We start from the raw sequence: 26440 nt of genomic DNA, 5'->3' as shown, positions 1-26440 counted from the left end.
TTTCATGTTTTAAATTCAATAGAATAAATAAAACTTAATTGCGATCAGATGAAAAAATTAAGAGAAATACTTCAAGCAGCAATGTGAATCCCCTGTCAGAACAAATCATAAACTTGTACATCCACCTGTATCGCAGAGCGAATCCTTCATGCAGTCTGACAAGGCCATTTTGAATTGAACACATCCAGTTCTTTTCAGACAATCATGCACAAACACGTGGCATAACAATGCTAATAAGCAATGACAGAAGGAATTTGTGTCTATGCAAACAGACTACATCTGAGAAGTTACATGATGAAACCCTTTAATTCCTTCCCCCAATAGTAATAACATATATTATTACTATTTTTTTTAATAAATTTAAACACAGTGAAAGTTTGGAAGTATTAATGACTACTACACACTCCCACTTCATTGTCTATACCAAACATTTTAACTAAAAAAACTTAGGAAAATAATGAAGCCTTAAATATTTATGAAGTTAAAACACTTGGGGAAACGGAAGCATTTAATAAAAGAAACATCTATGTCTCGTTACACATCGTAACAGTCAAGTGAAAATGCAGGAAGAGCCACCAACTGTTCCAAGAACCATATTCAGAGAACAGCAAAATGTCCTGAAAGAAGAGAAGGGGTTCACAACTGCTGTAGAATCAAAGCTTACACGTGCATTTACACTACAACTAAACGTGGGTCTATCCTGGGCTAGTCCTGCCACCCAACTTCTTAACACACCTCTCCAGTCTGTACAACTGAATGCACTTTATTCAAGAGAACCAGAAGCACTAGTGAGAGGAGAATGAATACTTCCAACCAATTCACAGTCTGGTCAGACACTTCCCAGAGATACACACTACTGTAACTTCTGGAAGATCCATAGGCTGCAACAGGTCCTTAACATTTGGGTACTGAGATAGCAGAATTTTGATAATGTATAATTTGCAAAGTAAAAGATCGAATGACCTTTCTGAACATTCTGTTTACACTTCCCTCCAAACTTCAAGAGAACAAAAGCATGGAGGATATCACAGGAACTATAGAAGTATGTCATAAACAGTGAATCCTCTATTCCTACTGTGTCTTTAGTCACGAGTATCACTTAAAAGGTTTAAGAAAGAACATCCACAGCATAAATGAATTCATCATGTGTCACCTTGCTTGCTATGGAAGAGTGAACTATATTTCAGGTCTAATGTCTGTAAAAAGTTACGGTCTGCTGAAAACATTCCTTGGAAACACGGTGCAGGTTGACACTGCCTACACTAACGAGCACAGTGCCCAACAGATCAGCCACTACTGACAATGTCCTCTGAAGCACAGGAGCACACTCTATGCAGATTTAAATAGCAGACCCCTCTTTACAATCCTTACAGCCCACATGTAAACTACTCACTTCAACATACATTCTGGACTGACAGAGGAATGTAGTAAAATGATAAGGTAATCTCACCTAAACCACATCCGGTAGGTTAATACCTCCTTGGACACCATCCTGATCTCTTGTTCATAGAGTTAGCAATTAGCTGCTTTTTTTAGCCCTGAAGTGCCAAAGACTTGCTTTGGTACAACCCACAAGACAAAGTTAAATCGTATCTTCAGCTTAATCTGAAGGGCCCACACTTCAATTGATCTGAACTGTTCCTTCATAAGATTGTAAACTAAAAGCCAAGTGCTAGTCCAAACATCTTCATTTTTTTCTTCCTCAATTTGAAAATGAAACTGAACCATTATTTTGATGTTTCTGTGAAAAAAAATAAAAATAAAATAAATTAAAAAAAAAACACAAAAGGAACTTAAAAGTTCCTCCTTTTTTGTTCACTTTTTCTTTCCCCCAGAAAAGAAACTACCATTTCTGAGTAGCAGTTTGCCTAAATCTGACATCCCTTCCTCAGTGGGCCCACTTTGCAAGAAGAATTCACCTCAGCTAACATTTGCAGAGCAGCATTATACGGATGCTCTTGTCCACACTTTTGTCCCTTGACACGAACACCAGTGCATACAGCATAAATTTGTGCCTGTGTGCATGGTGCTCTGCATCCTGCTGACCTCAAACATTTAGCATAAGAGGCTGGAACAAGGCAAAGGAAGGCTGAATGATTCACCCTCCCTGCTGCATGGCAAAAAAACAAATGGGCCCCACCTGAGCAAAGTGGGCTATTGTGTACTTTCCCTTAACTCTGACATGCCTGGTTCATATTCCTTTGCGTATTACACCACCAAGTGGCCTAATGCTCTTCATGTTTTCCTCTATTTATTGTGTTTTCTCTAGAGACACCTGTACAGAAAACTGAAGAAAATTAAAAAGCTGAATTACTATGTAAGATACATAAATTAACCAGAGTATAACCTGAGAGATTCAGCGAGATGCTTGTAGCAAATTTTCTCCTATTATAGCCTGGAAGTACAGATGTAATACTAGCATAAAATTTGATTATCATTTTTCCCTCTTAGCATCAACTTGAAACTTATTAGGCAGAGGATCATCTCCACCTTTGTGCAGGTAATGCCTCTGCCAGTGCCATCTCTGCTCCCCAAATAAATTACCTGCTGCAACTGCCAAGGCAGCCTCCACTTTCAACTTGTTTGCTACTCATGCTTATCCCTCATTCTGCTCCAAATCTTTTGAAATCCACATGACTAGGGAGAAGTAGAGATGAGGGATACATTTTCCACTCATGAAGGAAGCTAGGCTGATCTAGTTGAATCCAGTTTAATTTTCCCAACCAATCCATCAATACCAGCTGAGAACCAAGGTTATAAATGTTTAAATTTCATGCAATTTCATGCACATCTAGCAAAAATTTTGCTATTTAAGTTCCAAGTTATGCAACAAGGTATTTCTTCAGATGTGTAAAACCACTTAACAAGAAATGTATTGAAAGAGGTGCCCAAAGGAGTTGGACAAGGTCACAAGGAAAATATTTACAAAACAGAGATTTTTGCAAACACACACAAATCCAATAGCATGATCAATATGATGACTGTATGGCAAATAAGGCAATCTTCCTTAACTATGAATGAATAACAACCTCAATAGAATGACTACTACCAGTCTTGAGAATCCTGGCTAGAAAGACATTTGCTTCTTACCATGAGTAAATGACTTAGGATTACTTTTCATAGGACTGAGTGTTATTTCTTTGCCATTCAGCCATAACAATTTAAAACAGCAGAGCAGCACATACAGGAAACATTACAAAAAAAAAAACAGAAATCAGAATGTACACTGAGTGCCAAAATAGGTCCAAACTGTAGTGCCTGGAAGATATGTAACAGAAGGCACAGAAGAATGAAACAGAATCCAATGGATGAATCCATAAGTTAGAGAGTTAGATTTCCAAAGATATCACCAGACTTAAAATTTTGTATTATTTGAATATTTTTATTTGACTTCTAATATTCCAGAGCTTCCCTGCAGCAGACTTCCAAGTCTTTGTCTAGAATAATGGTATGTAATAACCTTTTATTTTAATTAAAGTTTAAAGTTTCAGCTAAGTACATAACTTCAGCAGATGTGAATTTGGCAAAGAATGAAACAGCATTAGACATGCAGTAAGTCTGAAAGAAAATTCCATCTCCTGAAGTCTGCAGCTCTGTCTACACCGACCGCTCTTCTGGGAAGGCACCAGGCATACACCGTTCTTAGCTCTCCTGAGTCTGCTCTGGAAACTACCAGGTTTTTTGTTTGTTTGTTTGTTTTCTTTAATGAGTTAAAGTTTATGTTGGAAACAACGTGATTTGTTGTTGAAAAATAACATCCCATTTGAAAATATGAAAATCCATTACTGGAAATAGGAGGCCACGTTATACCTTTTTCTTTATGGCAGTATAGCAAACTACTACTCAAACATTTAAATGTTCCAAGAAGCATCCAGCCTCTGTGCTGATTTATAGGATATTCAGTACTTCTATCTTTACCATTTGCACTACTGAATCCCCCTGAAATTGCAAGGGCTTCCCCTGATCAGGGCTGGGAAGACATAATGTATTGGAAGAGGTTGCAGGGATAAGATTCTTTAGCTTTCCTCTGGTCCTACAGGTAACAGAAGAGCCAGTTGAGTAGGCAGGAATAAATACCTACTCCGTTCTTAAGGAAGCAGCAAAGCCCAAGAGCAATGAACAACACACAGAAAGGCAACATCTTCTCTTTACAAGTTTCTGTCAGCTGAAGGGCTTTATTCATGTTTTTGAGGGGAAACACATATCTTCCAAACAGAAAGATGAGCTAGAAAAAAGGATAGCAAAATGGTGTCTATTCTAGGAACAAGTGTCTCTGCCACCAGAGAGAAAAAGGTATCTTTCTCTGATCCAGAAGATGTTATTGAATGAGACACCTAGAAAAGGCAGCTGTCAGTGCGGGCACTATGTCACATTAGTCCTCTGCAACTATTTGTTTTCTCTCAAATGTCATTAGATCCAGGGTAAGATTAGGCAGTAAATTTCAGGAAAGAAATTGAACAAGTGGTCAAAAAGAAAAAAGCTTAGAAAGACTGCCAGTCTTCTTGTGGGAACTGAGGATATAACTTTTTTTTTCATTATATAAAACATCCTTTAAACATTTCCTAGCCTTGTAGTTTCTACACGTGGCCGTGTCCCAAGCAGAAGCACTCTGCATCGCACCAAGGCACTCTTAAGAACATTCCCCACACGTGTAGTAAGAGTATTAGAGGATCCAGATGTGAATTAGAAAAACCACTGTGTCTGTTACAGCTGAGTTTCAAACTACTGGAGTGGGATGAAGCGGGAGAGCTGTGCTTTGCTCCAGAGCAGCACCCACACGGCCCAGGGAGTGCCTTACCACGGCAGCACATCATCACGTTCCCAGCCACCAACACTCAGCGGGCACTGCTCTAACTCCTCGAGCATCCTTACACACCCACATCCCAACTTCTTAATTAACACCTACTCGTGATACTTTACAGCCAAAGGCAATGCTAAGTGTTCCAACAAACCCGAGGAGTACTTACAGCATTTTGGGGTGGGTTTAAAACTACAGCTTCGACTGCTGACTTGGACGGAGCTCCTACGAGGCCCTCATACGTGCCTAAAGCGAAGTTATTTGTAACTTGCAGTGGACAGCACGGATACCCTCCCCGTGGACGTGCAACCTGCCGAGCCAAGGGGCTGTGGGGACGCTGCGGGGACGCTGTGCGTGAGCAGCGCGGCTGAATTTGCAGCCCGTGCCTGAGAGCGGGGGCTGTGAGGCTCACGGGACTGCAAGGGCGGTACGCCCCGGTGCTGTGAGGGGAACACAGGCTGAAGGAGCTGTGAAGAAGCAGCGCTGAGCCGCTCCGAGCAGACCGCGCCCGACCTCCCGCTCCCCGCCGCGGAGCACGGCTCCGCCACTCGGGCGCCCCCACACGCCTGACCGCCGCTTCCCGCCACTGCGCCTGCGCCAGGGTTTGCAGGCGCACCGCCGAGCCGCCAGGGGGCGCTGTGGGTTGGCGGCTCCCTGCGCGGCCGCTCGTGCCGGGTGCGCGCGGCGCCGCTGCTCGGCGGGGCCGGTGTCCGCCCCGGCAGCGCGGTCCGTGGGGCCGCCATGGGGAAGAAGCACAAGAAGCACAAGTCCGACAAGCACCCCTACGAGGGTGGGTGGGGAAGGAGGTCGCGAAGCGGGCGCCGAGCCTCGGGCCTGCGAGCCGGGCCCAGCCAGAGGCAAGCCGGGGCCGGGCACAGAGCCGCGGCCGGGCCTCGGCACCCGCAGGCGGACGGGGGGAGCCGGGTGGGGCGGGGGGAGAGGATCCGCGTGGTGCGGGGCGGCGGGGGCAGCTGTGGTGGGCGTCGGAACGCGGCGTCCGTGTCCTTCGTATCCTCATTTCTGTGCTGTCTTAAAGAGTACGTAGAGAAGCCGCTGAAGCTGGTGCTGAAAGTTGGAGGGAACGAAGTTGCCGAACTGTCTACTGGAAGCGCGGGGCTTGATTCGAGCCTGTATGAGGAGAAATCCGAGCATGAAAAGCACAAAGACAGAAAGAGGAAGAAGAGGAAGAAGGGAGAAAAACAAGTTCCTGGAGAAGAGAAGGAGAAACGAAAGAGAAAAGTTAAGGTATGCATTCGTGCTATTGTGTATTAGCAAAAACAAATACAACCAACCAAACAAAAAAACCCAAACCATTCCCAGAGAAAAATACCTTAAGCTTTCTCTGCCCCTATTACCAGACAGCGAGCAGATACGCCTGTATATCCTTAATCACAGAATGGTTTCGGTTGGAAGGGACCTTAAAGATCATTTAGTTCCATCCCCCCACCACCCTCTGAGTAAATACTCTTCCTAACAGCTAACCTAAACCTCCAGACTTTTAGTTTAAAGCTATTTCCACTTATCCTGTCATTATCAGAACATGTTAAAAGCGGTTCCCCTCCTGCTTGTTATCTCCCTTCAAGTACTGGAAGGCCACAGTGAGGGCTCCCTGGAGCCTTCCCTAAGCTAAACAAGCCCAGCTCCTTTGGCCTTTCCTCACAGGAGATATGCTCCAGGCCTTTGATGACCTTCTTAGGCTGGAATGCATTCAGACTCCATGTACTGGTTTTGCCAATTCCTTTGTTTCAGGTATTCTAGACAAAGGTGTGTAAAGCCATCTCAAATACTGGCTAGTATAAATAAAAAGTTAAAAACGGAAATAAATCAATATATAATATAGAATTATAACTTCCCTGATTCTTAATTAAGAAGAAAATATAATTCCTTTTTGGGATTCTTTACCTAATCAGTATTTATAACACATTTATTGGAAGCGTATTGTTACACTCTCATTTTAAACTTCCTCCCTCTTACTGATTTTTGCAAAACTTCAAAATGATTCCAGAGTCATCCACTGGAAACAATTCTCTGTGCAAAGGCATTCCTGTCATGCTATAAAGGCTGTCTGTCATGTTTGAAAAATAAACATTCAGTGGTAGATTGCATTATATGGCTGAATTATCGTTTTGGCCAGTAGATGGAGACAGTACATAAAACATGCAGTACATATAAAAAAAATCCTTACAAATATTTTTTGTGGTTTGTTTTGTTTTCATTATGTGAAGTTGTTTTGAAAAATCTGGAGAGCATTGCATGCAGTCATAATGCTGGTTTTGCAGGTCCTCAGAGTTTTTATAGCAATTGTTTTCCTTCTAGGATGATAAGAGGAAACGCGATCGAGAACACCCAGACAGTGAGGGAGAGCAGGAACTGAAATGTCAGACCCCTATCAGATTGGAATTGTCACCAGAGAAACCATTGGCGAGTACTTTATCAAAACAGGAAGGTAAAAAACAAAAACAAAAAACTCTTTAGTTACTTCTAATTTTCTTCCACTGATCCGCTTTTTATTTTTGTTTGTGCAACAAGTGTCTTGACATTTTATATCAGCCCCATGTTCTTCTTTCAAAATGCTACCGTATTCTTGTTTTGAAAAAGTAGTATCTACTGCCCTGTCAGTACAGGCAGAATGTTGAGAACAGTGAGAGAAGTATTGTCTATGTTTCCTGTTTTTTACCACTGTATTTGTTTATGATGAATTCCCAAGTTAGATCAGGTTTGTTTGGCTGGCTACTAACGTCTTGGAAGTTTAACAGCACTTGCAGACAGTTCTGCTTCATATCCTTCCTTTTCACAATTCTTTTTGGTCTAGAGGTGGAGCAGACACCACTTCAGGAAGCTCTGAATCAACTCATGAGACAGCTACAGAGGTAAATATCCATGCTACGGGCCTTCAGAGCTGCAAAATGAATATAATGTACATTAAGGGAAAAGGCCTAGAAAAATTTTAGTTCAAATATTAGTAAATATTATGCTAACAGGACTCTTAGAAATTTAATTAGTAGTTTAAGAATACGTAAAACTTCTCTTTGGCTTAGGTTGTAAACAGGTTCACTTTTAAATTATTTTACTTTAGAAAACTATTGAAGGTAAGACATAATTTTCCTGTAATATGATATTTCCTATATGATATATATAGATATCATATATATGATTTATACATCATAACTTTTTTTCGTGTGAGATTGGAATAAAGTTACCAAAACTATAATTTCATTTCTTTTACCATGAGTTCTCCAATTTTTACAGTAAATAGGAAGTATGCACTTCATAAATTTAAGTCATGTCTCATTAACCAAATACATTTTCTCTAAAATAATCAGATTTGCAGAAGCTGCAGTTCCTTCCAGTAAGTTCTGGTTCAAGGTATTCCTTCTTAAAGTCAAGAAGTAGTGCATGTATTACAGTGGGTTGAAAGATCTTTCCCCTCTTTTACCAGATTAAGCTCAAAATGTTGTTTGGGAGGTATTTGTTACCACATTCAGGAAACTGACAGCATACTGTCAAAAATACCTTTCTACAAATAACTGCAACTAGGAGTGAAAAATGTATGTCATAACATAGGCCACAGGGAAAAGGCCTGAAATGCCAATGGTTTCAGCAGCATGTAGTAATAGCAAGCATGGGAGGCTGGACTGAGGTTACAGGGAAGAAGAAAAAAAACCAACAGTTCTGGAAGAGAAATTCAGTTTATCAATCTCACTTTATTCCAGGGAGAAAATACCAGGGAACTTTTAATGTAAAAAAAAAAAACTGTTAGAATTGTGTAACCTGAAAATGAACATCACTCTAAATACACGTTCTATTGTAGCTTTTAATCCCTTCCATTAATTTTAGAGCAAGCAAGCTAGTTAATGAATGACAAGTATACACTCTTATCACATTAATTCCCTTTGTTTTACATTGACCTAGTTTTAATTTTTTTAAAAATTGCAAAGAAAAAAACCTCCAAAGCATGTTATTTGTATTTTTCTTTTTAATCTTTTTGTGAATTCAGATAGTTCTATGTTTTGATAACTAACTTCTACAGTATGTTAGTAGCACTCTTCTGGTATGTGAGTTTGCTTTCCAGCCTTCAAAAGACTTTGCTGACAAAAGCCATTTCTGGCTTCATGGTTTTGATTCTTTTTCAGCTTAGTCTGTTCCTTTCTATTTAACTCTGAGCTCAGTATGTTCTTTGTTATAAAGTTGAAACATAAAAATGTCCTTTCATATCTTAACAGAAAGGATCCAAGTTCTTTCTTTTCATTTCCTGTGACTGATTTTATTGCCCCCGGCTACTCCATGATCATTAAAAATCCAATGGATTTTAGTACCATGAAAGAGAAGATCAAGAACAATGGATACCAGTCCATAGAAGAATTAAAGGTAATTCTGTGAATTTCATTTTGACTACAGAGAAGGATTATGTGCAATTTACTTGAGCTCTGCAATTTTAGGATAATATGAAGTTGCCCAAAAGAACCAGTACCTGTGCCTGAGGAAATGTTTCTTAGTGACTTTTTTTGTGAGCAGCTAAGTTTTGGAAGAGAAGAGAAAGCATACCTCTGGTTTTAAACATGCATTTCAAAAAGATGTGGATGTCTTTGTTTCTTAGGCAGGAAGATGTCAGCTTGTCCATCAGTGTGTCAGTTTAGATCTTTACTTAAGGATGAGAATGTTAGCGTAGCAGAACTACCTCCTAGAAAAACAAGGAGTTAATTCAGTGTCTTTGCCTGTCAGTTACTTCATCATGGCATCCTGTCACTTCAGTGCTAGCCACTCAGCACCAAGCTTATCTAGGGATGTAGAACCACAATCAGCAAAGGCCAGATTAGCTCAGTCCTGTTTGCAGATGGCACTTAACCCTGTGCTGTAGTGTCTGGTGGATTAGAGGTCCTGTTGTGAAGGCCCCTAAAGCATTGTGTGTGTGATGGGGGGAGGTCTTACCTTCAACTATTATTTTGTAAAACGGAGTGAAAATGTTCTTAAACGTTCTCTTCACATGTTCATGCAATAAAGGGATACAGGCAAGGATAAGTGGCTAATTATTAGACATCATGGGCTCGTTTTTTCTTTTTGTCAGAACTTCATCAGTATTAAAAAAGCTGCACTTCTCTGTAAGCAATTGGAAAGAAAAAAGAAAGCAGGGTAAAATGGCATTGCTTCACTGTTTCAGTGCCTGCTGATTTGTCAGGGATGTGGGTAATGTGATTTAACAGGGCTTGCATCAAAACTTTAAAAATTAGGAACGATGCTGAACATTTAGGAACGTTTTCAGAGCATTTACTGGCATGCTAGGTTTGAGACTTGAGTCTGATTTACATGCTTATTTCCATTTTTAAATACATTTAATTAAAACTGTTCCTCTTTTTCACTGAAGTTCTAGTTGCACCATTTGCAATGAGAATTTTAATTTCAGCATATTATCAGATTTTATCTTTCATTCCCAAATTGTTTGTACAGGATAACTTCAAACTGATGTGTACTAATGCAATGACGTACAACAAACCAGACACCATTTACTACAAAGCTGCAAAAAAACTGCTGCACTCAGGGATGAAGATACTTAGCCAGGTAATAAAGGATTACAAGACAAAAATATATATGTGTATATATGTTAAAAAAAAAAAAGCTTCTTGCTTTCACAGAGTTGTATCACAAACTTGTAGGGGTTGGAAGGGACCTCTAGGGATCATCAAGTCCAACCCCCCCTGCTAAAGCAGGTTCCCTACAGCAGGCTGCACAGGTAGACATCCAGATGGGCCTTGAATATCTTCAGAGAAGGAGATATTACCCGATAACTTACTTGCATTTAATATTTGATTTTTCTAAATTGCCTTTATATTTGCAAGCATAAGAAAGAACTGAAGTTAAATTGTTCTCTGTGGTTAAGTTAGGAGAAGTTTAACATAAGCAGGAAACAGAAGGATTCTAGTGTGTTTTTCAGGAGAGGATTCAGAGCCTGAAACAAAGTATAGAATTCATGGCCGATCTGCAGAAGACCAGGAAACAGAAGGACAAGGTGGAACTGCAGCTAAGTGGAGAGGATGAAAGTGGTTCTGGGAAAGACAAAGGAGAACCTGTGGATGGTGATACCAAAGGTTTCAAAACACCAAACAAGGAACACAAGAAGTGAAGTATTGTCTAATTAACGTTTAGAGAATGCACCCTTTTAATGCCACTGAAATAAGCTGCCTACTAGGGACTTGGAGGTGTGGCTTTCTTTGGTACTGGGTATACTCTAACAGTCCTTCATCTGAACAGAGTAACGTTGTAACGTATGTAAAGACAGAATACCAAAATAAATACACATAGAATTCTTTTATATGTTGCCATCATTTTTCATGTCAATAACCTTTTACTGCTCATCAACTCCATTCTTCCATTTATTTTCTATTTTAGTGTCTGTTTCATGTAAACAGTACTGTTTTGAAGGAAACTTGCAAACATGACCTTTTAAGTGTCTCGTAACAAATTACTATTCAGACAATTTCAGGTTCTAATTACTGGGTTTTTTCCCATAACATTTATAAACATGTAGCTGCTGGAGATTAACTTTCTAACTTAACTTTTAATCCCTAGAAACATTCCTTTTAATGTTCAGAAATACTAGGGACTTCATTTTCCCATTTTTTAAAGCTTCGGTACTAAAACACAGAGTATAATCCATTTCAATTTTTACCAAAAACATTCAGTTTATTTTGTGAGAGTGATGGTACAAATTTTGACATACCAAACTACATCCATCTGTATAGTTTAAGTTAAACAGATACTTCTGTAGTCACTAAAATATCATTAATGGGTTAAGTCTCTGACACATTTTCCCCTTCTGTATTAAATACAGTCATTAAATGCCACTTTTTTTTTTGGGGGGGGGGGAGGGGGTTGCCTACAAAAGCAGTCTGTATAGTTTGAAGAAGAAATTATCCACTGCCCTCTTCCTGATACTTACCCATTTGTGTCTGTTAAAGCTATTAACTGAGATATTGGTTTTATTCATAGGAAGGACAAAGATCTACTTGAAGACAAACTAAGAATTAATAGCTTGGAAAGGGAACAAGAGCAGATTGACCGTATTGTTAGAGAATCTGGAGGAAAGTTAACAAGACGACCTGCAAACAGCCAGGTAAATCACTTTTTCATGAACTGGGCTTAGGTAGCATCACTGAAACTCAAGGTATGCTCTTAGTTCAGTTTATATGGTTTTACACATGACTGGTTGTGTCTTACGTAAAGGCAGAGGCTGGGGAAAGAGTATCAGTTGAATGCATGCTGAATTCCATCAGCAGAGCAAGTTCAGCATACATTTTCAGAATTTTTAGATAAAATAATAGAGGAGGGTGAATGCTAGGAATTTCAAGAAAAAAAACTCAAACCTGACCTGCAAAAAACAGCCACATATCTGGTAAAACCGGGTCTGTTTCTGCCAAGTGTGAGTTACATACCTTATTACTTACCTTTTATAGAAATGTTATTGTTCATTGTAACTTCTTAATGTCTTGTGCCTAGATCAGTAAGAGTTATCCAGTGAAAGGCTTTTTTAATTGAAAAAGAAAAAAAGCAGTATTCATTTCTAAGTCTGACTGATCTTTCCAAATCCATGTTAATTCCTACAGATAAAACAATTTCATTACTGTTTCTATAAATTTAAGAACTGTGAATTTCATCTGGTGGCATAAATTATCATTTTATTTCAGTGTGAATTTGAGAGAAGGAAGCCAGATGGTACAACAACTCTGGGCCTTCTTAATCCAGTTGATCTTACAGTAGGAGGTAAGTTAGCATGCTTCAGGTAACAAACCATTTCCACCAAAGTGTTCTGCTTTTTTTTTGCTGGTGTAAATGGGCAAACACCCATGGTTCTTAATGGTCTGATAACGGAATTTTGAAAGCTGCATCTGGTGGAAGCCATTGGGGCTGCACTGAGGAGCAGCTGGAGGGAACCATCAGTGGCCAATCCTCTTCCATTTTGTATGAGATGTTTGTGGGAAGTGCAAGAGAGCTCTTGCCATGAGAGAAGGAACTACCACCCACGTGTTAGGGTACATTTAATTCCTGGACTCTGTAAGCCAGGATCAAGCACAGAGTGCGGTCTGTTGACCCAGAGGGTCACAGATCCCCCAGAACTGGGAAATGAGTTCCAAATGACTTTGTCTCATCAGTGCCATCTGTATAGTGTCACAAGCTAGAATGCAGGTGCTTGATTATTTAACTGCCACCTTACTGCAGAGCTGAGCTGACTGTCTACCATAGGCACTGAAAACTTCTCCATTCCTCTTATTTAGTAGGAAACCTCAGCAAGACAGTACAGCTTTTTTTAGAGGAGGCAGGAAGGAAGCAAGCTAATCCCTAACCAGCATTACCACTTAAACTAGTGAATATGAATTCAAACCCAAGATAATGCAAAGCTACGTGTGGCCTTTCATGAAGCAATTGGAGAACAATGCACTGAGTTGTAGCCAGAAATTTCAGACTAAACAGGATGCTACTATTAAATAAGTTTGGACATCTACTTATGTCACTTAATGGTGCCTTATTAGTCTTGTATTTTGATTGTATGCTATTGTAGAACCAGGTTACTGCCCTGTAAAGCTGGGTATGACAGCAGGAAGACTTCAGTCAGGAGTTAATACATTACAAGGGTTCAAAGAAGATAAAAGAAACAAGGTTACTCCAGGCAAGTGCTGATTGATTTATTTATTTTTGAAACACTATAAATCTTCCTTGTTGTATAAACAAAATACGTTGACAAATTACTATTACTCAGTTTGGAACTATTTTTTTAATAATTAAGTACACGTTTGCAGGTATTTATGGCACAACTAAACAACTCATCACAAAGTCTAGCTTAATTTACATGTACTAAAGGGGAAGCGTATTCAATGGAAATAGATCTACGTTGAGAAGAGAAACAGTACCAGAAAGATGCAGAGGTTTCCACTAGCTTTGAAGGAGCATAGTGGGGAGTCTGAGAACCAGTAACAGCACCAGACTGAATTTTCATATTGGGTTAAGGCATACAATATTGTTAATAAAACACCTATAAATATGCATTTGAAATAGCCATTATTAACAAAAATTGCAGAGTGAATAGATGCTTATATTCTTGGAAACTTAGATTCTTAAGAAATATGTTCTTAGTTTCTTCTGAGGGACTATTTGACAGCCTCATCTCACTTTTATCTGATATGTGCATGCCAGAGGTAATAATTAGTACTGTTATTATTCATTAGTGACATACTTGAATTATGGACCCTACAGTTCATATGCTCCAACATATGATTCTACATTTGCCAACATCAGCAAAGAAGATTCTGACTTAATCTATTCAACGTATGGGGAGGACTCTAACCAGGGATCGTTCAGGTAATCAGTTACAGCACACATTGCAGTGGCCACGTATGGAAGCAGTGTGTGAAGCACTGTAGTATGGCTGTGGCTGTTGGGTGATGTCACCCCTGACTTAAAATTACCAAAAAAGCAGTAGGTGTTAAGAAATGTTTATTTGCCTTACTTAGTAAAGGAATTTACATTCAATGTGAAATGAACAAGGACTGGAGGATTTTGATACTACTGATAAACATTGACAAGGATATATATAACTAACTCAGAACTCCTGATCAAAAACAGAAACATGTTGGTTAGATTTTTTTTTAGTGTTAAAGAACTTCATTACTGCCTTAGAAAAAGCAATCTTTGTTAATGCCTATTACTGACCACCACTGCTGTGTTTGCAGTGGGAGAACTGAGTGCAGACAGTACTTGCTAATTTCATTGCTAAATAGCACGTACTGCTCTATCTTTCATGTTATTTGCTACAACAGAAATAAGTAATTTCCATTTTTCCTATCACTGTTGATTGTAAAAATGTCAAAGCCCTTCTGTTGAGAGAACTCAGAAATAGGAAACAGTGATATGCATTTGCATGAAATTTGAGAGTATTTAAGTACAGCACAGATGTTAAGTGTCTGTGAGTACGCTGTAACACAACGGAAAGCACAGCAGTGAAGGCAGAGTAGCAAAGTCCCAGGCTGCAGCAAATAAGGGCTCAAACACAACAGCCCCAGGCACAGAAATAAAGAAAAGTATCTGCTTACCCTTGGAAGGCCTCTGGTACGCAGGGATTTCCACTAAGATATCTTTGCCTCCACTGCCAACCCTTAAATGAGGTCTGGCAAGGGGTGGATCCTGGCTCTGGTCACTCAGGTACATTGCATGCACCTGAGCTCCCCTGGGTTGGCCCTGCCTTCCACCAGGTGCTCCATCACTGCTTCAGGTTGTGACTTAGCAGTTCCACTACACTGTGCAAGTTTGCTTACAGTTTCACACAGCTGACTGAAGATGAAGATTTTTGTTTTTCAGTTCTTGAATCAGAATGTGTTCCTAGGCTACGAAAGCTACAGACAATCTAAAAAAAAAAAAAACCTAGCCAGTTCAGTTAAATTCTTTACTACTTGTTGTGTTTTCCATGCTACAGGCATTGGTTAGACTTTACCTAGCAAAACCTTTTTTTCTTGAATGTTTGATAACAGAAATAGTTGTCTTAACTATCTTTTGGTCTTCTAGTATTCATGAATTTTTGATGAAATCACAAGATTATCCTTTCTTAATGGCTGATAGCCTGCTTGATGTTCTAACTAAAGGAGGACATTCAAGATCTCTCAGAGAACTAGAAATGGTAAGGATGAGCTCGAGTTTTCTAGTCACTGTTCTTGGTGCACAAGCTAGACTGCTAGAAGAAGGGCATCTGTTCTCCCACTTGTGCCTGTTACAGTTAGTAAGAACAGCAGTGCTCAGCTTAGAGAGAACGTGATCACCATTTTGTTTGTTTCTTTCCACAAGAAGTTTAGCACACTGCTAGCACCACTGCTTATTTTAGGAGAATGTTAACTAATTTTTCCCATTAGTTTGTGCAGTGCTTTTAAACTCAAATATATGCTATGGAAAAATAGTAAACAGCTTGTGAGACTTCAGTATCCATGTGTGCCAAACAAGCCTGGTCTCAAAGGGACTGATTTGGTGAGCAAGATGAGAGTAAATTCATAAATCATCAATTCATTGTATATCTCCAGAAAGTAGTTACCCCTAACTGCTGCTTCAGCTTACCTGACCTGAACAGAATCTACTGTAATACACAAATAATGGGGTTTTAGTAATGATTTGTATATAAGCTGAACTAAATCTGGGAATAGCTCACAGAACAGAGACCAGACCCTCAGCCTCTCCAGTTCAGACCTTTGCTTTGCATTACAAGTTTAACACTTCTGCTGTACACAGTAGAGGCACTGACATACAAGGGTTCAGTCACTGTTGTTGCAAATATTAAGAGAAATACAGTTACGTATTGAAACAGTGTATTTCAGCCTCTGATCATCGTGCTGCTTTTTCTCCTTTTTCCTCTTGAGGTAATATGACTGAGGAAAAACACGTGGATGTTTGCAAAGAATACTAAAATGTGTATTATAATAATATATTTTGGTAAATATTGGCATCTGAAGAAAGCTGTTTAAAAACAGCTGCTTTGTAACTTGGTTTTACAGAGACAGCTTGAGAGCTTGCACCATTTACCTCAGATTAAAACCACATTGTAAGGTTTCACTTTGACCTTAAGGAAAAGATTAGTTTTAATGCCTGCTTTAAAAATCCTTTCTGTATTCAGCCCCTGGATGAAGATGAAGGGAACCAGGAAAGAAGTGATGCATTAAAAGAGGTAATGGTAACATTTTTAAGGTTAATCAATTCAGTTTTAGGGGAGCTCAAGTTTATAGTGTTGGGGTTTTTTTGTTTATAGTGGGATGCTGATGTTGGCTTACCACATCATTTGTGCACATCCCCAGTGTTTTTGGCAGGTGCCAATTCCTTCCTATCTAACTATGAAACATAATAATAGGCTGAGTAGCTAGAGAGCACTAAATGTTTCATAGGTACCTTTACTGTTTGTGTGTGTGTGGAGCTGACTAATTTTAACTAGTTTGGCATTCTGGTTTACCCAAAACAACTTTGCTGTTTCAAGGTTGATCTAAATGTTACCTGAATTATTACTTGCTCTTCTTAGATTATGGAAATTGACATTGCTGCAAGGTTGGATTCTGCTAATAATGACAGACTTACAGCCCTGAAAGCTGTTACAAACTTTGGCATGCCTATGGAAGAGTTTGATTCTGAGGGTAAGTTAGCTCGGTACTTGCTGTGTTGATATGCGTCTTTCATTTAAAAAGTTAAAGGTAGTTGATGTTCTCAATCTCTTTGCACATCAACCTTACCCTATTTTATATCATACTGTAAATACTCTTACTTACTCAGGACTTTTCTTTAATAAACAGAGGCCGAAATCTTCCAGAGGAAACTTGATGAAACAACAAAGCTTCTGAGAGAACTTCAGGATGCTCAAAATGAACGACTAAGTACAAAACCACCCCCTAATATGATTTGTCTTCTGGGTCCGTCTTACAGAGAGATGCACCTGGGTAAATATACTTTTTCTGTTCATTCTTCCACAATTGACGAAATCCCAACTTATATTAAAGCAGAGGGGTAACAGAGTGGAATCTGTGTCCTGTTGGGTGTAGCAGGTGAATTTATTTTGGTTTTTTTTTGTATGGAAAGCCTGGAGGAGGTTTTAAACAGTAACTATGAGTAACTGAACTACCCTAAAATTATAGTTTTCTCAATGCCACAGGGCAGGTGATAGCTAAGCACCTCTAACTTCATGATTTTTCCAGTGTCTTTGAACAGATGCTGCTTATGTTTTACCAGGTTTTTCTGTAAGGATAGTTTTATTCCAGGTTTGGTTTATTTTATTATGGCAATTAATAGCAATCATTTATTCTTTAATTGTCTGAGCAAAGCTCCTTGCCCCACTGGTCAGTTATAAAGGCTGTGGTAATAGCTTTCTGTGTTAGAACTATGTAAAGAGGGTGTCTGTTCTGCAAATAAAACTAAATTGTGCAGTATCAACTACAGAATGCATGATCTGAAGCAGCCAGCTCACAGAGAAAAGGTAAAATCCTCATTACTGTGGAAATGCTACCAGTGGTGGTCCAGTTGCATTTGAATAATTAAAGGCTGCTTACGAGATGAAAGTGTCTGCAAGTTTGTACGTTTGTACATCCACTTATCTTTTTTTAGCGGAGAGAGTAACCAACAATCTGAAGGAACTGGCACAACAAGTGACTCCAGGTGATATTGTCAGTACGTATGGAATCCGGAAAGCAATGGGAATTTCAATTCCTTTACCTGACCCAGAAGACAGTGGGGTAGATTTGACAGATGGTGAGTATCCAAAACTGTTGTGTAGCATTTGTACAACTAAAACAAAACCGCATCTGCAAATCATTAGAACGGTTTGCGGTACAGCTTACAGTGCCTGCTTTCAGCTTTCAGTTATTCTCCACTTTTAAAAATTGCGTTTAATGGAAAGTTCCTGTGCTTGGTCTCAGTCCAAAATTAATCTTTTGGATATATGGAACTTTGGTTCAATTACTCCAAATAGTTATTTTATCATTCATCCTAAAGCACTGCCAAATTTTAAAGCTTGGCACTCCATTAAATTCTAGTTTTTCCATTTAGAGTGAAGTTACAAGAGAACAGTTAAGATTACTCGCTGAAACGAGGACATCTTGCTTCCTTTCTTGCCAGGCTTTTAGCTGTGCTCTCCTTTTGCTTACTTTGGCCAGCCATAGTGCTTTTCTAGTTGACAGCATCAATTCATTTATCCAGCAAGAAGTAACTACTGGTTTTGCTGGACTGGGAGTCTGGTCAGTGGAAAATATGAGTGCCAGGATCAGATCTCCCCCTTGTGGCAGTGGCTTATTAGGTTACACAAACTGTGAAAGCACACCTAGAGTTGGTTTGTACTCAGTTTACAAACAGGTAAGAATTTGGCTTCAAAAAGGATAACTCACACAGCAAATTTACTCGTGTTGTGGTTTATAAAAGGTTTTGGTTAGAACCAGATTGCTTAAATGAAACTAAGAAATCTCAAACAATCACTGAGCAGTTTAGTTTTCATTAGCAGTGTACTGCAAGAGAGGCTGTGTAACAAATACAACTGAAAAAAATCTGTTAACTGACAGAACACACCATTAACCCAGGGCTGCCTACACAAATAGCGAGTGACTGAGAAGTACTGTGTTGTCTGTGCACTTCTGCTACTGGAAAGTGATAAACACACTGACTGACCTGGTGTCTCTTGTGAACTTTCAGAGTTTCAAGAACCTAAAAAGACTGTCACCGTCACTGAAAACGAATGTGGTCCAGTTACAGTCTGAAGCTTCAGTTAAGTTTACAGGTGTTTGTTTGATTCTATTTAAGAACCAGATAAACGTCCTCCAGGTGCACTCACTGGGCATGTGTATATTGTGTGTTAAAGAAACTACTTTTGTTTATTAAACTTTGGAACTGATGATTTTTGAAACTGAGTTGTTTGTATTAGGATTTCTTCTGCTACATAAATGCACTTACTGTTCTTTTGCCGTTCTTTATTATTGTATAGGATTTACGTTGCATTTAATTTCTCCTTCCATTATAAAATGTCTGGAAAAGCCCGAGCATATGTGAAAATAAGGCTATATATGGTGTAAAGACTCAAACACATTTCCAAATCTGATACGTAGACTGTAGCTGAATCTGATTGAGGCAAAAATAATTAGTATCTGAACATGGAAGTTTCCCTTTTCAAAATAACTCTGAAACTGGCAGTGTCAGGTATTTTTAATCATTGATTGTTGCCCAATAGTATTTACTCATGTTAAGATTCCAGTATGATTTTAGACTTTACAGCCATGACATGCAGTAGCTCATCTCCATCTGATTAGCAATTTATAATATGTGAGGTGGCATGAAACTGAAATGAAGAGGTAATTTAAAGGTAAAGCACATTCCACTCTTACTCTCCAGTCTTAGGGCTAATGTAATCTTTATAATTCCTTTCCATTTCTTCCTCCACTATAAAAAGGAGCTGCACAGGTGTTTGCTTGTTTGTTTTAAACTTATACAGTTCTTAAAATTAATTCCTAAAATGATGAACTGTCACCCTGAATACTTCCCCACTAGTTTCAATTGTCACAGAATGTTTTTAATTTATTAATAAAACAGTAACTGAGTTTTCTTCCGCAGCAGTGGCTAATTGTAGCTGATGACCATGACACACTCAAGGGAGTGAATTTTCCCATTAATATTTATATTTAAACTTATTTTGATGCTACAAGAGAAGACAAGATGTAAAGCAACAGTTTCAGCCAAATCACTGTTGGCTCAGTTTTTAGCATCTAATTTCCCATCATTTACCTCACTTACCTTTCATATAGTGCAGCAGGAGGCCACTGATGGCAGAAAGCAGCACTGAAGTTATACTTCAGCTGTTCAGTCTAAGTATCTCAGTATGTATTTCCTACTTACATAAATTCTTATAAATGTATGTATCAGATTCACTTTGCAACAAAAATCTTATGAACTCTATAGGGGGTATAAGAAATACAGTTCCTGGTCATGGGTGTCACAGAATTGCAGGGGTTAAAAGTGACCTCAGGAGAGCACAGAGTCCAACCCCCCTGCTAAAGCAGGCTCCCTACAGCAACAGCAGGTTGCACAGGAGGCAGCCAGCCAAGACTTGAATATCTCCAGAGAAGGAGACTCGACCACCTCTCTGGGCGGGCTGCTCCATCCCCCCTTACCGTGAAGAAGTTCTTCCACATATTTGTATGGAACTTCCTATCTTGGAGTTTTAGGCCACTGCTCCTTGTCCTATCACTACACACCACTGAGAAGAGCCTGGGCTCATCCACTTGCCTCCCTTCAAAATAATGGCAAAAACAAGCAAGTTTCAGGAAGATGTTTATTTAATAATAAAAACAAAAGTTTGTTCTTTAAAATAGATTGTTAATTCAAAACACTATTAGTTCTTCAGGTTAGATACAGTGTCATTTTCAGAGTTAAAAAACAGTAATGCTGTAAAGATTTTCTAACAAGATTACTTTCTCAGTCTTCTTAAGTTCACAGTTCTCTTGAGATTAATGAACAGTTGTCTTTTAAATATAACTTTTTCTGTAGTTGAATAGTTTTCCTAGTATAGTATACAACTTCTATAGTATACAGATATATTTCTAACAAGAAGTTGGTCATCTTCAGCTATAAACCCCTTTTTCTTTACATAATTCTGTTATCCAAACTAAAACTCAGTGAGCACTACACAATGTCCTTTTAAAACAACAAAAAAACCCCTGACTAATTCCAGTTCAAAAGCAACAGCTTTCTATACCACTTCTATAAAAGAGGTGAGGGTGTGCCCCAGCAAGTCACTATCCTGACAGGCGCTGCAATGTAAACAAGCATTTCAAAATGCTGTTAGTGACAGACATTTTTTTCCATAGATAACTTACATCTAAATTCTACTAGTTCTGTGAACTTTAGAGCCAGCTCTAGCTAAGGCATGACACAGTTTTCAACATATATTAACAAGGCAAATAGCCACTTCACCTAACTACCATATGGCATGAAAGACTGCTGAGTCTTTCACACATGCATGGTCCTTATAAAACAATAAATAAATATCTCAAAACAAATGCTTGTTGAGCATCTGGTTTTGCAAAGACACACATTGTACAAGAGTAGCAAAAGCTCTTTTAGAGTTTACTCTATTACAACACTGACCTGATACTGAGAAGACACCAAGTACGAAGCTTCCTTCCTCAGCAGAGTCCATACATGAGCCAGACAACCTCAAACGAAGGCTTTCTAATGCTATTTTCTGTTGGAGAACTGTTACAAAAGTTTTGACCTACCAATTTGACAAAGGTTCTAAGTACAGTTTTTAATCCACAGTTGGACAACATTTAGATTTGTTTCTGTCTTGAAACATAATCACTTCATCTTCTAAAGAAATTACACAGTAATTAGAAAGTGGCAGTAATGTATATGACTGCGTGTTAAAAACTTTTCCAGGATAATTTAGTATTAACCCCCCCAAATTGTTTTCTTTATGAAAGAGTATGGCTTAACAAAATAGATGCTGCATTTATTAAGCTCTGTGCTGTTTAGTCATACTCCATGGGGCACCAAGGGGTAAGAGGAGAAGTATCCTTGGTTACTACAGATATTTAGGCACAAGATCTCATCAGTAGAAAAAACGATCATCTCCACCAACAGAAAATAGATTGATTGTAAAGAGAAAAAGTCTCGTTTAGATTTTTGCCTTAACACCTTAAAAACTTTCCAAACCAACCTAGAGCAGTCCAGTTTCTGTGATCTAACCAATGTGCTAAGCCTATTTTTCAGCATTGAGGCTCTGATGAAACCTATCCATTATGAACATGTTTTTCCACAAATCCTTTTGTAATCTTCAAAACCAAATTGTTCATTAACTGCATTGCCTTTAGAAGGAATATAAACCAGCAAGAAGCTGGTCAAACTGAAGAAGCAAAAATAGAAAATAAAAAAGAAAACTCAGCTGCAGCTCTGTTTATGCACTATCTGCTACTGTTTCTAATACTATTTTATTAGATCTGTTTTTCAGTTTCCAAACAATTCAAAACAGATTATTTTCTTCAATAAAAGCATTCAGTAATGTGGTACGCAGAATTCTGGCTGGATGTCAGAGCTGGAAGTGCTACCTGCCCAGCCCAGCACTCAGCAGAAACGGCAGTAGGTGCATGTTTTTGGAATTTCAAGCCAGATTTTTAAAGACCATTCTCCTGTATGAGTGCACAATATCTGCACACGGGTGCTAAATACGGAGGCACGTGAACACAAGGGACAACATGCATTAATGTAAACACCCTGAACTAGATGAAAGGTTTCTGAACAGCTGCTAGTCAAGAAAACGTTTGCATAATACATGACACTGCAATGGAGGAGGAGAAGAAAATGAAGAAGTGATCCAAATCTGTGCAGCTGCTTTTTTTTCCCCACCACTCCAGCTCAGAGTGTACTTGTATTTCTCTTCCCATTATTCATCTATCTTCTGCCATGAAGCTTGTTAAGCATTAAGAGCAGGATATGTGGTGCCTGGAGTATCATCTCAATACGTCTTTGACAAATGCAATACTGTGTGCAAGTGTGACAAAAAATGAAGCAGTGGAATATTTTAACGTGGTAAGGAGTTGAACAGTGCATCCACGTAGTTTGTTACTGGAGCTGTTAAGACTCTCACAGTGCAAGTGAAGAAAGGAACTAAAAATGCTTCACAACAATTCCAGGTAAAACCTGAAAACATTTCAGGAAAAGGCAGTCTTTTTCATACTGGTGGGTACATGTCTGCTGGGAACTTTTCAGACTTTCTTTCAAAAATAAAAAATAAAAAAATAAACACCAAACCACACACATTCTTCTAGCATTTGACGCAGAAGAAACATGAATACTAAGTGTACGTTTTTGGAATAATCTCCTTCACATAAGGAGGAAAGTTCTAAGTCTTCACAGAAGGGAGGCAGTTCCAAGTCTAATTTCACTAACAGTGTCTTAGCCTCAGTTCAGTGCAATACCTTGGAATTTGGCTGTCTCGGTGCAAACAAAGTAAGTCCTCAGTTCTCCCTTTCCTTTGACATTAATGAGTCCCCTACATTCACACGAATATCCCAGGTCCTGTAGTATTCTGCTTGTTTCTTCTGTGACCTTTGTGTGAAAAGAATTAGAAAATGCTTGAAATACTACAGATTATTCAAAGAAGAAGAAAAAAAAACCATAACCAATTAGAAAAAAATTTCTTAACCTTTCCAAGGCTTAAACGTTTCTTTACCTGGATTTTTCCAAGTTCTCCTGTACTCTCCATTCTGCTGGCAACATTAACAGTGTTGCCCCAGATATCATATTGGGGCTTCCGGGCACCGATTACACCAGCAATCACAGGACCATGATTTATCCCTGTATAAATAAAAGCAGGTGTCTTTACTGAAGTAGAAAGCTACATGATATCTACCCTCATTATTAGCTACAAATTGTCAGTCTGAAGGGAAAACAAAAATAGAAAGCTGCACTACATTAACCTTGCTGTGCCTTTCTAGCAGTGCTATCACTGTTCTGGTACTGAGCAGTATTTAGGCTTGGGAGATGTGCAATTGCTTATTCACTGTACAATGGAAAGTCCAAGAAAGAGCTAGGGTAGTGCTCACACCAAAGCAAAATTTCTAGTCTTAATGTATAGAAAAAAAACACTTGTATAATGCTGACACTGTCCTTAATTATGGGCTACCTCCCTCTTCACCTGTACCTGTGGTTTTCTTCAAAGTGATCCAAGCTGCAGTCTTCCTATTGCTCTTCTTAGGGATAAGAAAAAGCCGTTCCTCAATTAGCTTGGCAAGTTAAAAAAGCTAGACTAGGCAGCACTACCTTCAACTGTTCAGCATTTTTCTCATCACCTAAATTCAGTGTTAAGTTTGGCTCTGTAACACTCAACTTGCCTAAGTCACCGTGCTTCATTTTTAATTTTTTATGAAGTCAAAAAGTTGGTGCTTTTGAAAACTCACCAATCCGTAACCGGAAATTGTTGAAGGAATGTCGGTTGATGCCATCCAGTTTACTCATCAAGGCAATTCCATATTCCACCATAATGCCAATGTGTGCATGTTGTCTCTCCTTATCCTACAGTTCAGAACACGTGTCAGTAATCAAAGAACAACACAGATGTTGTGCTTAGGCTACTACTCCATAACAGAATCATAAGAGCATAAAGTATATAAGAATAAGGCCACAGAATAAAATGGCGCAGTTCAACAGATATTCAAATTTGATTACATTTAATTAGCATGGCTAGTTGTAATGAAATCACATATCTCCTTTTGGATTCCACATGTAATGTACATGTCTATATGTACACAACAGCTCCCTGCATCCTACTAGAGCAGTCTCTTTTTGCACAGGTTCTCAGGTAGCAGAAAAAGCTTCCTGTCAAATTCTGAGATGGCAATTTCTCTGGCAGCCATTCTTTTACTTCCTTATCATTAGAGCTATTGTTATGCCTCTAGAAAAGTTAAGCTACAGTAATCAGAAGATATGTAAGAAGTATATGGGGGTTCCAGTCTTAATGCTCCCTTAGAAAACAGTAAATGTGACACAATCTGCTTTTGTGAGCTTTTCCTATGTTTCAGAAAGTCAGTCTTGGTAATTTACTTTTTCCATGACATTTTCTTCTGTTACTTTGAAATTCACACGCAGAATGGTAGCCTCATAAAACACACAGAACACTGAAGGTGGTTTTCAGAGAAAGCTCACCTGGTTGTTCTCTTGGCCTGGTGTGACACTGAGGCCAGCTGCTGCCATATAAGTGCTTCCAATTGTTTTTATTTTTTCAACACCACTGAATTTAGGTTTTAACAAGAGCTGTTAAGGTAAGGAAAATAGAGACAGAGACTTCAATAGCATATTTCAGTGTCTGCAAGAAACATGTCTAGGAACATTATCACCACGTGACATCAGATGAGAAAGCACAGAGTATTCAGTTCACTGTCTTAAGAGTTCATATAATAACAGCAGTGAAATGCACAACTTTCAAGCCCTATTACCAATGAGTTAGATGATCCTATCAGATATAATATATTTTATTTCCAAGATTGCAAGGCTGAACTCAAAGTGTTAGTTCATCCTAATGGTGTTTTTTCTCCCTCCACTGCTCACAAATCTAGTGAAACATTTTGCAGTAAGTATGTAATCCCGTCCACTTTAGCCAAAACCTTAATTACCTCATCAAAATCAGCAATGATTTCATTTAACAGTCGCAAGCATTCCAGACCTTCTTTATTGACATCGCATTCAGTATAAAACACCTTAAAATCTGGCACCGATGCAAACATGACACAGACACAGTCATAAGATTGATGGTACCAGTCCTACAGGAAAAAGAGAATAATCACACACCGTCAGCAAATGACTTCCACCACAGGTATTTAAAACCATGATTGTTGTTTGCAGCCAGTAATCAAATTACAGTTTTCCTATGAAGCTGCGGTACTTTACAACGGGCGTGTCCAGTTTCAAGAGAAACGTTAACAAATTTGATTTGCCTACAATCTACTTATCTCCAAGATTCTAATCTGTTCCAGCCTGTGCCTGTTTTCTCCCACTCAGCATGGCTATAAAATCAGCAATATTTATTCTGATAACACGTTGGCAAAATCAGAAGGATATCTTTGAAAAATCATTAATGATCAACTTTTCTCACAGGGGTTTTTAGCACAGACATACTAGTTGTTGATGGACTGACTTGGTTCAAAAGAAATCCCGTTTTCTCCAGTAAAATATGGTCTTTAAAAAGCAGTAAATCAGCATTAACTATTTGCCAAACTCAAACTATGTCCCCAAAGCTAAGCAGCCAATTCTGAAGAGATTTCAGAGACTAAAATCTGCATTTTTTTGGAGTCCCCCTGAACAGCAGATTAGATTTACAAAGGGACACAAGCAAGATGGAAAATAGTGCAGAACCCTGTAGTTTTCTGTGTGCTTGTTAGTCTGACATCCTGTGCCACAGGCATCCAATTCACTGTCATCCATGTAGCAGAGTCTAAACCTACCTCATTTCGCTTTTCACCAATGAAATAGGCAGCAACATGTGCTGGAAGTACATTTTCCAGCAAAAGCCTGTTAACATTCTCCATTGTTTCAAACTGTTCATGTTCTTTTTTAAACTTATTCTTCCACAGACAATCCAGTCGACAGTAATAGTCAATCTGC

General features: G+C 38.9%; 2 protein-coding genes across 10 annotated transcripts in view; one reads left to right on the top strand and one right to left on the bottom strand.

Annotated features, from left to right (window-relative positions):
* The first annotated feature begins 5454 nt into the window (after positions 1 to 5454).
* Positions 5455 to 19184, top strand: BRD7 (bromodomain containing 7). Of its 2 annotated transcripts, XM_065733255.1 has the most exons (17): positions 5455 to 5588; positions 5835 to 6043; positions 7115 to 7244; positions 7611 to 7668; positions 9022 to 9166; positions 10244 to 10354; positions 10728 to 10912; positions 11783 to 11906; positions 12478 to 12553; positions 13350 to 13457; positions 14014 to 14146; positions 15347 to 15458; positions 16440 to 16490; positions 16836 to 16947; positions 17104 to 17247; positions 17909 to 18052; positions 18986 to 19184. In XM_065733255.1, the coding sequence occupies exons 1-17, from the start codon at positions 5540 to 5542 to the stop codon at positions 19048 to 19050; spliced, it is 1956 nt and encodes a 651-aa protein (XP_065589327.1). In that variant the 5' UTR covers positions 5455 to 5539; the 3' UTR covers positions 19051 to 19184. The 2 variants fall into 2 exon arrangements, with proteins under 2 accessions (XP_065589327.1, XP_065589328.1); XM_065733256.1 differs by lacking the exon at positions 13350 to 13457.
* Positions 19185 to 22513: 3329 nt separating this feature from the next.
* ADCY7 (adenylate cyclase 7) overlaps positions 22514 to 26440 on the bottom strand; it is a 271483-nt gene continuing 267556 nt past the window's right edge. For all 8 annotated transcript variants that reach the window (XM_065733246.1, XM_065733245.1, XM_065733253.1 and 5 more), the window contains 6 exons: positions 26281 to 26436; positions 25453 to 25599; positions 24986 to 25093; positions 24241 to 24355; positions 23514 to 23638; positions 22514 to 23389 (listed from right to left, as the gene is read on the bottom strand). In XM_065733246.1, the coding sequence (XP_065589318.1) occupies positions 23243 to 23389; positions 23514 to 23638; positions 24241 to 24355; positions 24986 to 25093; positions 25453 to 25599; positions 26281 to 26436 (798 nt within the window). In that variant the 3' untranslated portion in view covers positions 22514 to 23242. The remainder of the gene's footprint in view (positions 23390 to 23513; positions 23639 to 24240; positions 24356 to 24985; positions 25094 to 25452; positions 25600 to 26280; positions 26437 to 26440) is intronic.

Source organism: Cyrtonyx montezumae, unplaced genomic scaffold (genome assembly GCF_038088225.1).
Source record: "Cyrtonyx montezumae isolate F1298 unplaced genomic scaffold, pur_monq_1.0 scaffold_17, whole genome shotgun sequence".
Taxonomy (NCBI): Eukaryota; Metazoa; Chordata; class Aves; order Galliformes; family Odontophoridae; genus Cyrtonyx; species Cyrtonyx montezumae.
Note: the sequence above shows the minus strand (reverse complement) of the source record. Positions and strands in the feature narration are given on the sequence as shown.